We start from the raw sequence: 12,458 nt of genomic DNA, 5'->3' as shown, positions 1-12,458 counted from the left end.
TCACCCGGAATACGACACTTCTCTTGAAATTTCAATATAATTCATACTTCAAACACAAATATACGATTCAAATATTCGCGGGCTTTCCAACGTTTCAAACTTTTGGAGATATCAACTTAGAGACTCGGCAACACTGTATGCACGGGGAATGTCAAGGTCATCTAATGTTGACGCCCTCCCTTTTCAACAATTTATCTACATGTGTGTAAGCCTACAAATGATTTTTTCTATGACAGAAACATTTCGTATTTCTTGTCCTCGCTGGTGTGTTCCTTACCAATCCTGTTTTTTAAATAAATAATCTCTGCTATGTTCCCACGATAGAAATTAATTATGATCCCACTCGTATAAAGAATGGACGATGTTCTCGAAAGATGTTGAACTATTGTTATCATTCATGCTTGGTTAATTATCTATTTACATATAATATATGCATCTATCCGTGGCGTTGATTTTGAATTTCAAACATGAAATTAATGTCACGTGTTAATTTGTGGACACTGTTATTTATAAGAAGGTTTTGCATCCGAAACTTTACTCATAAATACATCAATTCTGACATTACCAGAAGGGCATGTTGTGACACGAACTGTTCGTGTTTCCATGGAAACCGATTTGAATTTTACCGATTTCTTTGATGTACCTTACACATTTCCAGATATTATTTTTATTATTTTTGTGTATGATATTATAGTGCCATGGAAGAGTTGACGAGTTCCGACGTGCGAATCGTATTGAATATAAAAGAAGGTAAATCGCATCATGGTTTATTAACCTTTTCGCAATGATGATCTTGTGCCGATGTAATTGTAAATAAATACGAATTACTTGTAAAGAAAGTACGTAATGAATAAATCTTAATATTCTTCGAGTATATTCTTCAATATTCATAGAACACTATGCAGGTCCTTGTATCGGCTGTCTCTGTTATATTCGTACGAAAATTAATTATTAAAAGTTAATTATTAGTAGACTGCGGATCTTTATGCAGAATAAAAACAATCTCCATCGATTGTGGGAAGCAGTGTAGTTACATAAAAATTTATTTTATCCCTTAATAGTCTTTTTACGTTGAAAACAACAATATTCTTCGATTTTTTATACTGTTTACTGGTTTATGTTTCACCCAGTTAATTTCTTCATAAATGCATAAAAATCCGCTGTCTAATTATTAGAAAGCATTGACATTTTGTTGGTATCTGTAGGTAGAGGTTTCGAGCAAATTTTATTGCCGACATCAGTGACAGCAACTTTAAATGGACACTTACTAGAGACCGAAGCGATTGACCCGAGTCCTAATCCTCAATATGATCACGATTTGGTTTGGGAAGTAGACAAGAGTAGACTACGGAAGTACGTACCACAAAGAAATGAAATATCTCTTAGAAGATTGTTAAAGAACTTTGTATTAATTTTATAGGATGAGATCGGGACAAGTCCCATTGAAATTGGAATGTTTTACTGTTAAGAGCAACGACGGTAAAGAGAAATTGGGGTACATTCTGCTTAGTCTAAGATCTGCGCAAATGTTTTCTAAAAACGAGGATACCGATTTGAAAACTAATTGGCATAAACTGCTAGGACTGAAAAGCAATCTGAAAGCAGACAAACCAGAGTTGCTTCTCGGTTTGAGTATTCACGATCAAGACTCTACGCTATTAAACTGTCACGTAGAGGTAAATATTCTATTTTCTCTCCATACATTCAGCATGTCTGGGTAACGCAATTATTTTTTATCTCAAAAAAGTCGAAAGAATCCAAGCAAGCAACATTTCAAGATGATAAAGTAACTCCAATTTTATTACGCGACGAGCGTCTTATTCAGTTGGGTCCTCTAGAAACTTGTCACGAGTTGTTCTTGATGAACATCACAGCCATATCCGCAGCGAACATAGATTTATTATTACCAACCAACTATTATTCAGACTTGAAAAACAATTTACACTTTTGGTGCAAAATATTAGAGAACGACGTGTATTTTAATCAGTCGAAAAAAGAATATGGAGAGGTTTGGGCACTGAATGAAAAAATTGTAATAAGGATAAGGACCTCTTTAAAAGTTTTGAGATCATACTTACAAGTAAAACCACTTTTGATTATCTATTTGAAGTATAAAAGTAATGTAATAGCTGAATCAGAAGTTAATATGCAACCATTAGCTCCTACTGACAATATTGAGGAGTTTCTTAAAGCTTCTCTGAACAATAGTAGTATTTTAAATTATCGCTGTCATCTGCGCAGAAAGGATCAGACTGACAACGTTCAAATAGAATATAATAATTCGTATCTTGATGTGCAATTGAAATTACAATACATAGGAGGTAAAACAGAGGTAATAATGAATTCCCCGAGCACGATATTCAGCGAGACAGGCCCCGTTAATCCTCTTAAAGAACAGAGAAATGATTTAAGGCAAACAGTAAGTTCCCCTGTTATAAATTGCGAAGCTAACTGTACGAGAATTAAGGGAGGAAGATTAGAATTTAAAGTTGAAAACATTTTAACTTCTAAACATGATTTCCAGAATTATAGCGAAATAGATTGCCACAGAAATCCTGCTGGTGATTTTGGAAAGTACACTGCCGAAGTTCAAATGTTCAATTTCCCAAATGGATGCAACATGCTGGATAAGCAGTCTATGAGCTACGATCACGTAAGAAATCAACCGATTAAACCGATGTGTACCCAATCGCTCGACAAGCTGCCGTGTCATTGTAGAGTCAACGGTTGCTCCAAAAGTATAGAAGCATATCATTGTTATTGCTTAAATATTCTATTGATAGCGGTTAAATCAATGTCTTCGAAATTAACTGTACCAAATATTGAAATTCGGTATGTGTTAACGTAGAAACTCCGTCGCAATGTTTTTCTTTATTCTAACGAATAAAATAATGCAGATTTCATCATCCAAAGACCGAGGTCACATCTACTTATCGTCCAAAAATACCGCTTGCACTAGGGGAGAAAATGAAGTTACAAGATGCAGGATGTAAATTGCATTTTATATCAGCGACAGACGAAATCAAACAATTATTGCTGTCCTTTCCACCGAAAATTAGTATATACAAAATAGATGAGACTTCTAAAATTTGTATATCTCAATGCGCAATTGATGTGAAACAACTGTTTCATCAAAGCAAGGTAATGTGATACTGTACAAACATAAGATGCAGGCTGAAATGACGCATACATTTTACAGTTCGAGTGTCAGTGTGACACACCGTTGTATGACACTGAACAGAACATTATTGGGAACTTAGATATCGCGATGACTTTAGAGGATCATGGTCCGTATTATAGACTTAAAAAGAAATCACCCAGTAAGTTCCGACAAAAATAAATTACAGTATAGCGTAAATCAGAAGTATTTATTAAACTACGGTTTATTTGAATCAGGTGAAAATTTAGGACCACCGATTTTAGACGATAGTTTAGTGTATAAAATAGTTGACGAGCTGGAAACGTGGAAAGAACGACAAAAGGAGATATTTAAAGTCGAGGTAAAACAATTTGAATGTATAAGTGCATTCACGAGAGACATTATACTATACTTTTTGTGATATAGTTGAAAAGGAAAGAGGATCGTCATTTGAATTTGTTAAGTCAAGAATGGCAGAAGCATAGAGAAAGTTTAGAAGCGCAGCTTGCGTGCAGCGTCGAGCAATGTAAAATGTTAGCAAATAGTTTAAATAACGCTACGGAAGACTTACGAACACGGAGATTAAAGAGTCTCGAAAAGGAAGCCAGATTAATTAAAGCGAATGAAGAACTGCACTGGTCTTACGAAGCGAAATTGCGAGAGCTCAGAGAATCGTACCATGCGATGCAAGAAGAACATATGTTGAAGGTCAGTAACGCTATTCAGCTGCCAGCAGAAGCGAAAATTGTGCATTTTAAAACATCGTAGATCACTGCGCTTGAGAAGAAGAAGACCATCCTAGAGACGCAAGTTGACCAATTGAATACAGACAATGGAAGGTTGCAGTTGCTTCTTACGAAACAGGCGGAAGAGTTAGAAACTTATCAGAAAGGGTCCTTAACGCAGGATCAAACAGCAACGTTACTGCAAGAATTAAAAGCGCTTGAAGAGAAGCTGCAAGCCACGCAAGAGAGTAAATTGCTTTTTAAAGAAAAGTACGCAGCGGCAGTTCGGGAAATGCACAAAATGAAAAAGGAGTGTCAGCAAGCGATAAAGGTTCAAATAAAAAACAGTAAAGAGGAATTGGAAAGTATAGAGTACGTATAATGGACCATAGAAGATTAACCATTTGCAGTCGGAGTTATTGTATTAAAATATTTCCATTCTCTATGATGTTCTAAATTTGGTGGACATGAAATTAATATAACACCTAATACAATACTTAAATGTTTAGTAATTGATTAGATACCAACATATCGAATAATGTAAACAATATTTTAAATAATGGTACAGCAATTTTTAGTGGCGCTTCAGAGTCACCACTCGACTGCTAAATGTTAATATACAAACCTACATTAACACTAGGTTTACAGGACGCGTTCTATTATTTTTAATTTACGATTATTAAGATTATTTTATAACATAATGTCAAAGATTCACTTTAAGTGCTCGGTAAACCTAGTGTTCAAATAGAGACTATTATACTTATTCTTTTTGTTTTAAACAGTTTAGAGGATATATTACAAGCGGATACTACCGCTTTGACCGACGATCGAACAATATTGAATGAAATTCAAAAGGAGATCAACGTGATCAAACAAAAGCCATCATTTTTGGTAAAGGATCCCTATTGCCAGGTTTTCACACCCACTACCGTAGCTTCAAAAACAGTCCAAAATGAAAGCAAACATACGTTAAAAAGGTCAGACGAGAACGACGAACGATTGCAAGCCCTGATAGAAGAACGTAATTCTCTTTTAAAGACTGGTAGCTACACACACGAAGATACAGTTATTATGAAATTAAATAATGAGATAAGATCCTTAATGATGAAGTGATACAAACTATACGCTTTAACGATAATAAATCCATCAATGTGTAAATTAATATTTTATATAATTTTTTATAAAATTGATCTACGAAGCGGTAAAATAGTTAATTATAAAATATTTTATAATACCTCATTTTTTACATATATCTGTATATTTATTGAAATAAACATATCGAACATCTTTACTTAAAAGTTTCTTACTTAAAGAAATTATGGTGAGTATTTAAGAACGAATAATATAAAAAAAGATGTTTATTGTATCATATACATTTCAAACTATATTGCTCTTTGTACAATACAAATATCAGTTTTCGTATATTTACATTACAATTCAATTATACTAGTGTAAAATAGAGCCCACGATTTTTCGGGATCATCATGTCAAAGAAAATCTTTTCGATTGCACATCGATCGATTCTATCAAGTCTTTACCAAGAATGGAGAAGTCTTGAATCATTGCAGAAACATTTAAAACCAGTTGATCGTTGTCGCTGAGCTTGCGACAACTAATATTTGTCACTTTAAAGTCTTTAGCGTCCAAAGCGGAAGGTTTGAGTAGTACTCCTATCACTGTACCTCCGTAAGTGTCATGAAAGAATAATGCAAATTCATCGTAACCATTCTATTGAAAAAGAAAAAATTTATATTTAGTTAAGGAATTATTATATGTAATCAATATTTATACTCACCCTCAATTCCTTCAAGAAACATTGTACAGGGTCAAAGTCTACGACCGGTATCTTTTGTGCAGAATGTTTCTTATAAGGATGAACATCGAAGAGAGAATAATCCTCGCTGATATCAATAGCTTGTCTTCTTCTCGGAACCATAACTGGCTTTAAATGTATCAAACAATCGTACTCTGTAAGCGCAGGTCTAAATAAAGGCTTCACATCAAGCAATACTTTTGCAGACATTTGATCCTCGAGTAATTTTAAAGATTGCTTTGCTAAAGCTGTGATACGATTTAAAATCAGAGTGCTGGGTGCTTTTCTGGTCCATAATGATCTCTGCTGATCGTAAGGAGTAGATATAAATAATGGCGGTAAAGAGCTACGGGACGACCCAAACAGAGTTTCCACAGCGATAATTTCTTCCTCTACAATTATTTATGGTACATTAAGAACAGTAAACGAACCCGTAAACTTAAGACTAGTATTACTACTTACTGGTCATTTCATCGTTAAAATTAACAATCACAGGATCTGTGTTCCAGTGACCTCTGGCAAAAATCTCCAGCATTCTTAAAAAGGCTACTTGAGGCGTTTGAGTAGGTCTATACGGAGCCGGTGTTAAATACATCGAGGCTACTAGTAACTCAACCACGATATCTGGTATGTGGAAATCGTCCAATAATTGAGCAGAGAGCCACCGTTTCATTAAACAACAAGTTGTTCCAAAGGAAGGTTCCTGGACGTGTAATCTGCCGTGTAAGTAAAATTATTTATTTGCAGTCTTATAAAGAGTTTCGATCTCTCCCTTAACACTAAGTTTACAGGATGCATTCTAATATTTTTAATTTACAATTATTCAGATTGTAAAGATGCATCTACGAGAAATTATCCAAAAAATTTATTTCTTTAGATATACAGTTGGAGACAATATTAAGTGGTTACTCTTATTTGGCTAAAAATTTGTCACTTACATTGCTCCGTAAACCTAGTGTTAATTATTCTTACCCGTGTAAAGCACTAGTCAGCTTCGGTAATTCGAATAATCTGCTTTCTAACTCGACCGACTCGTCGTTGTCTATGTACTGTTTAATTCCATCCTCCGTTATTTGTTGCTTAAGGCAGCTGATTTCCTTCTGATGCGCTATCCTCAATCGGAAGACAAATCCTTCCTAATAATATACCAATTCCTTTTCAATAATGTCATTTAAAAATGATATAAACAATTAAATGTAGCTACCTTGTACACATCAATGTGCGAATAGTTTGCATTTACTCTTAGCATATACTGTTTTCTAAGACATTCCGAAATTTGTAAGTTGAAAGCAGCCTTCGTATTTCTGAAGGCCTCCAATTCGTCTGGCCATTTGCCACTCATTGATAATTGCAAACACACGTCTAATGGAGTAACATATTTAGGAGCCGTAGTTACATTGTCTGATAATGTTAAACAATTCTTCCTTTGTTTAATAAGTTTCCTGTCTGGTCGGTGAACTGTTGCGATCGGCGGAAATACATCCGCGTATCGAAAAACTGCGCTAGATCCTTGGACTCCGTGGATGGATAAAGGAATATCGGATAGATTCATCAATTCTTTCTCGAGACTGTTCAATACGTTGATCACTTTCAACGTAGCTTCTTCACCCGTACCATACGTGAAATGCGTTATTTGCACCTAATTTTCGAAAAGAATTGTCCATTAACACTAACCGTACCAACTACAAAATGTGTCGGGTACACATTGTTTTATAAAAATGACAGGACTGTTATTTAGATTCTTCACAATTCTTATAATAATACGTGATTAGATAAAGAAATTTATTGAATAATTCCTGTAGGAAGCATCTTCGTAACTTCAATAATTAAAAATGTGAACACTAATAGCGTTAACACTAGGCTTGCAGGACCCGTCAAAATGACTGGTTTTAGTATCTTTAATTTACGATTATTGAGATTGTAAAGATGCATCCACGAGGAATTATTCAACAAATTTATTCCTTTTGCAAAAATTTTGGGCAGACATATTCTCGTTGATTTTATCATTTCTGTAATTACCTTCTTCAATTTTAGAACATCTTCCATTTCATTGGCGATATACATAAAGTGATTCTTTTTGAAACGAAGCTTCTTTTTCAGCAAGAAATCTGCAATTTTCTTACATATTATTCTTTTTCCTGATATAGTTTTGCCACTCGACCAAACCACAGCTTCCTGGACAGATCCATCTTTGAATCGACGTAACTCCGATCTGTTTCCCCAGAATTTTCTGAATTGTGCTGCCTAAAATACAAATCATAAAATATAAAATGTAAATCACTGCGCGCGCGGCTTGAAGTGTTCACTCACTTCTGGTAAATTCGCTTCAGGCCCTTTATCCACTATATTAAAACAAAACTCTGAATTCAGCTCTAATCCGATAAAGATTTCTCCAATATTGACTGAACTTTTCTTTGTGCATTCCCATTCTGTAAATTCTTTTGGTAGCACACATATGTGGTGTACTCTGTTGGTTAATCCTCGTTTCAGTATATTGTAAATGATTGTGATTGCTTGACTCCGACGATTGGGTCCGTAATCTAATTTATAGTTCCTATGTGAGAATGTATTCACCACTTTTCCCAATCTTTGAGTAGCCTTGACACTAGAAATTTAATTAATATTACGATCCCATAAATATTATTGCAATTTAACACTTTGAGTGCCAGTTCAGCTATTTTTCTCAACCTTCTTGCATTTTTCAAGATTAATAATAACTAGAATGCGGATCTTTATGCATTTATGGCTTCTGAAAATTTTCAAAAAATGGTAGAATATAAAATTCGACAGAATTTAGCACAATCTTTCTTTATTTCATATCTACAAAGATTACTACCACTGAAAATAAGATTTCATTTCATTCCACTGTCTTAAAATTCGTCTACAAAAATTGCAAATTGCATAAATATCCACAGTCTAATAATAACCAAATTCATTTACAGGCTTGGACAAATAATTTAGTCTCCTATTTCTGAAAGATGCGACACTCAAAGTGTTAAATAATTATACTGATTAATCATTACCGTATAAAATGATCAAATGCCTTGTAAAATGGCACTTTCCTCATAAAAAGCGACTGGAAACTATCTGCATGCGCACTGTCCAAGTGACGCAGGCAAAGCTCAGCTTCCCTTTGGATCCAAAAAAATGTGCTTTTAGGTAAGTACGCTGCAATGTTGTGGTAACCAGTATTGTCCAGAAAGACGCAGTCATAGTAACGTTTATAAATAGAAACCCTATCTTTGCTATCTTTGTCCTGGCTCGTTGTTATTCCAGTTTCATGCCAGCTGACTTGAACTAGTAAATTGTAGTATATTAGTATTAATACTCGTACATTCATTTGTTTAATAGTTAGCTGTAAAATATTTTACCAAGGTGGTGCCACACGTTTCTGACTATTTGATAACTGCTCATGAAAGTATTTAACTTCTGAATAGACAATAAATACAGAACAAACATTGTTATAATGTGTCCACTGAAACCTTCGAAACCATTAATCAATTCTCGCTGTGCTAGCCATATTTTCAATAATATAATACCGTCTCTCAGATTTGGATATTCTTTGATAATGTTCGAACATTCCGTGTTTGTTCTGGAAGCTACTAAATCACGAAGAATTATAGAATTGTAATGTGGTGTTGGCAGTAGACTTTCTGCAAAAATAATCATTTTTAGAAGTACTATAAACAGTGTAAGTTATAAAGCAACAAATGTTTTCGCAATATACCATTTTCTTTATCCGAGAAGAACCATCCGGGTCTGATACCGTTCTTCTCCGGCAAAAATCTATTTAATTTAAAGCTCTCTTCCTGAGCTGTTATGTGCACCAGTACATTCACTTTTGTACCCAGTTTTCCGCTAGGTACAATCTTTAAAATTGGTCTTGAACTGTCACCGATAAACTTTTTCTCTTCTGCGATATCATCAGTAATGCTAGATGCTATGAATGCTAGATATACAGCTTTCTTCTTCATATATCTATAGTTTTGGTAGTCCAGTTTTTGAAACATTTTTGCAGGCATTTCAATCATTATATCTACAGTGATAGTCGGACCAACTGTGGCATTGTACGCGTAAGACCCTATCACAGCTATTTGGGATGGCTTAGAGAATTTAAATGTTGCTTTTGTTTTCGTTGGAACATGGGGCTTGGGAATATAAACTTTCAATTGTTTCTTTAAATTCTTATCTGAAAGCTGTGATAATATGTTAGAAAATTTCATGTTGTTTTACTGATTAAGAGGGTAGACTCCGTTTCTAGGATTGCAAGGGTTTGGAATGGGGTCTTCAGATCGGTTAAAGATATCAATCTAAGCCACAATCGCCCTCAAAAGTCCTATTTCTATGTTTACGAGGCGTAATTTGCATTATTCGGCAGCATGTAGCTGTTGCAGCTTTATCAAAATAGCTACATTCACAGCTTTATGCTTTTGAATAATGCAAATTACTTTTACCTAGCACTTTTAACGGTTGAAAAACCCCATCTTTGCAATATTGAGAAATGAGAAGGCATATCCTGTACCCTTGCAATCCTGGAAACAAGAGTCTACCCCCTTCAGGGATTAGACCACTACACATAGTCCCGGCCTGGGCAGTTTTGTCTGAATTGAGATAATTGGGACTGTCCCCCACCAACATTTACTGTTACTATGGAGAAACAACGTACTTTCCCTGTCACAAGTAGTTTGAAGGTGCCTATGGTAGGGCAACATAGGTGCAAGGCACCAGCAAACTATGCTGCCCAGGTCTAATGTAATCTCTTAAAATATTAAGAAACTTATATACCTTGTATTCCTCTGTTTCTTTTATAGAATTTACAGTCTTCTCAAACTGTATAAACCAAGCATCGAACAGTCGTTTGTATTTATCTTTAATTCTGACTTCATTTAACATCTCCTCTATTTGCAACCTAAACAAGTTGGAATGAAATAAATTTTCTGTTTCCCTAAGTTGATTCAATTCCTCGACTGTTGGCTGTTTATAAAGTTCACTGTGTAATTTCTTTTTCTTCCCTGGGGTAGCATCTGTAATATCATCAGTGACTTTCTTCCTTTTCTTATCAGATGTTACAGGTATATCCTCTTCCATAGTATCCTCTTGTATTTCGTCCTCTTCATCTTCTGCAACTTCATGATCGTCTTCTTCGAGTTCGTCAATTTCATCATTGAAATAATCATCATTTTCAGTTGCCGAGTCGTTGGAATCATTCATCAAAGCGCTAATGTTTGGCTGAAACACACAGTGTTTATATGACAACCGTATCGTTTGAGGTTCTGTTGCGTTTGGTTATAAGGTTATATAGTTCTGATTAAAATTGATTTACCTTGTAAGGACCCTTCATTTTCCTGTTTTAATTATTCTATCACTTTAAATAATGTGTGGAAATAAAATTTAAACAAGTCGGCAAAAATCAACGTGCCATGCCTTCACGTGCTTGGTCCTCGAGCGCGCGTTGATCCACGTGCTTAGCGCCACCATCGATCACGAACTACGCATGCGCAAATCATGGCGGTCGTAATTTTCCCTTTCAAATTAAGTAAGGTACATATATGTTACATAAGGGAAAGATTAATATTAACACACCAATTGTCAGCAATGACCTGTTAGTCTTTTCGAATAAAAGATTAACGATTAAGAAGGGTTTCTTAATCAGTATTTTCACTATAGATATTGTTATTTACAAGAAAAAGGAAAGCTATTAACAGGTTTGCGATAGGTAGACTGCGGATTCTATGCATTTATATAAAAAATGGGTTGGTCTAACTTGGAAAAGTTTACAGGTGAAAAGAATTTAGAAACACTAATGTATTATTTTCAACCCACTAAAATTATTAAACAAGGAAAGAACTTTTTTCTTGGCCCTTGTTTCTTAAATTGATGCAGAATATTCTTATGAATTAGAATATTGATCAGAATATATTTTATAAAGGGAAAAATAAAGCATCAGTTCTTTGATTTTCACGGAAAGAACACATACATCGTCTGTCTGTCATTTATTATTGTATCATTGTTAAACTTCTCAAGTTGTTTTATAACGTATTTTGAAGATATCGATTGCTAATTATTTTTTTGTTATGTCATAGGCAGCATGTATATGTATACAACGAAAACAAATCATGCACATTCTAAAAATTATTATACAATACCGTTAAAGATAGGCTCGAACTTATGTCTATCGCTAAGCATTACAGATAGAAAAATATATACTGCGTTTCTTACAGACTGAATGAACATATTTATAAATAGGTGTTCACATTCCAACAAATTTGTAAAAAGTTAAATTATAGTAAACAATTTTTAGGAAGAATAGTGGAAATTAAATGATCGAATATTTAGGAAGTGAAACAAGTAACATACAAACTTTATAATATGTATATACTAGCTACTTATATATATACCTATAAATGATGTACTGTATACAAATGTATAGTATATGTATATATATATAATTATATATATATATTGCCATTGCAAAAGAGAGAATTATAATGTATAATAATTCGATTACAAATCGTTATACAAATTTTTATTGACTAATCTACGAAAAAAAGTAATGAAACATAAATTTGAACATTGGATGTTGAACATTTGATCAATTTGCCAATATCCACAATTTATGAATTCTATTCTACATTCCCTAACATTAGAAAAATAATAAATGTAATAAAATTGTCTTCATTTCATTACCCTATTAGCATGATAAATTGAGGAAACGAAGATGCGATTCGTCGGCAATTGATGACAAGCATAAAATATTATGATTCTCGCTTTTGCAACTAGA

The 12,458-nt window shown here is 34.1% G+C and overlaps 2 protein-coding genes across 5 annotated transcripts; one reads left to right on the top strand and one right to left on the bottom strand.

The window, feature by feature from the left end:
* Positions 1–214: 214 nt before the first annotated feature.
* Rha (rha) lies at positions 215–5,335 on the top strand. 4 transcript variants are annotated; one of them, XM_076425707.1, is made up of 12 exons: positions 215–264; positions 695–750; positions 1,206–1,353; positions 1,421–1,676; positions 1,748–2,419; positions 2,525–2,832; positions 2,898–3,141; positions 3,200–3,320; positions 3,397–3,500; positions 3,566–3,847; positions 3,908–4,236; positions 4,647–5,335. In XM_076425707.1, exons 1-12 carry the CDS (start codon positions 218–220, stop codon positions 4,975–4,977), a joined length of 2,898 nt encoding a protein of 965 aa, XP_076281822.1. In that variant the 5' UTR covers positions 215–217; the 3' UTR covers positions 4,978–5,335. The 4 variants fall into 4 exon arrangements, with proteins under 4 accessions (XP_076281822.1, XP_076281824.1, XP_076281821.1 ...); XM_076425709.1 differs by lacking the exon at positions 1,748–2,419; XM_076425706.1 differs by having other exon boundaries at positions 1,748–2,832.
* An 11-nt stretch (positions 5,336–5,346) lies between these two features.
* On the bottom strand, positions 5,347–12,390 carry Mat89ba (nucleolar protein 6 Mat89Ba). Its single transcript, XM_076425702.1, has 12 exons — positions 11,001–12,390; positions 10,463–10,906; positions 9,405–9,873; positions 9,049–9,330; positions 8,701–8,974; positions 7,988–8,282; positions 7,697–7,921; positions 6,882–7,316; positions 6,650–6,813; positions 6,140–6,393; positions 5,660–6,069; positions 5,347–5,592 (listed from the first exon to the last, which is right to left on the bottom strand). Exons 1-12 carry the CDS (start codon positions 11,016–11,018, stop codon positions 5,347–5,349), a joined length of 3,516 nt encoding a protein of 1,171 aa, XP_076281817.1. The 5' UTR covers positions 11,019–12,390.
* Positions 12,391–12,458: the final 68 nt, after the last annotated feature.

Source organism: Lasioglossum baleicum, chromosome 6, assembly GCF_051020765.1.
Source record: "Lasioglossum baleicum chromosome 6, iyLasBale1, whole genome shotgun sequence".
In the NCBI taxonomy this organism is placed as follows: Eukaryota; Metazoa; Arthropoda; class Insecta; order Hymenoptera; family Halictidae; genus Lasioglossum; species Lasioglossum baleicum.
The sequence above is the reverse complement of the archived record's forward strand: the minus strand, read 5'-3'. Positions and strand labels throughout refer to the sequence as shown.

Excerpts from the sequence above, each read along its gene's own strand:
- Rha (XM_076425706.1), top strand. The coding sequence starts at position 218 with ATGATTTTTTCTATGACAGAAACATTTCGTATTTCTTGTCCTCGCTG. Across the intron at positions 2,833-2,897 it reads GTACCAAATATTGAAATTCG|ATTTCATCATCCAAAGACCG; the intron begins GTATGTGTTAAC and ends AAAATAATGCAG. Across the intron at positions 3,501-3,565 it reads AGGAGATATTTAAAGTCGAG|TTGAAAAGGAAAGAGGATCG; the intron begins GTAAAACAATTT and ends TTTGTGATATAG.
- Mat89ba (XM_076425702.1), bottom strand. Across the intron at positions 8,975-9,048 it reads AAACGTGTGGCACCACCTTG|TTCAAGTCAGCTGGCATGAA; the intron begins GTAAAATATTTT and ends ACAATTTACTAG. Across the intron at positions 6,070-6,139 it reads TTTTAACGATGAAATGACCA|AGGAAGAAATTATCGCTGTG; the intron begins GTAAGTAGTAAT and ends AAATAATTGTAG.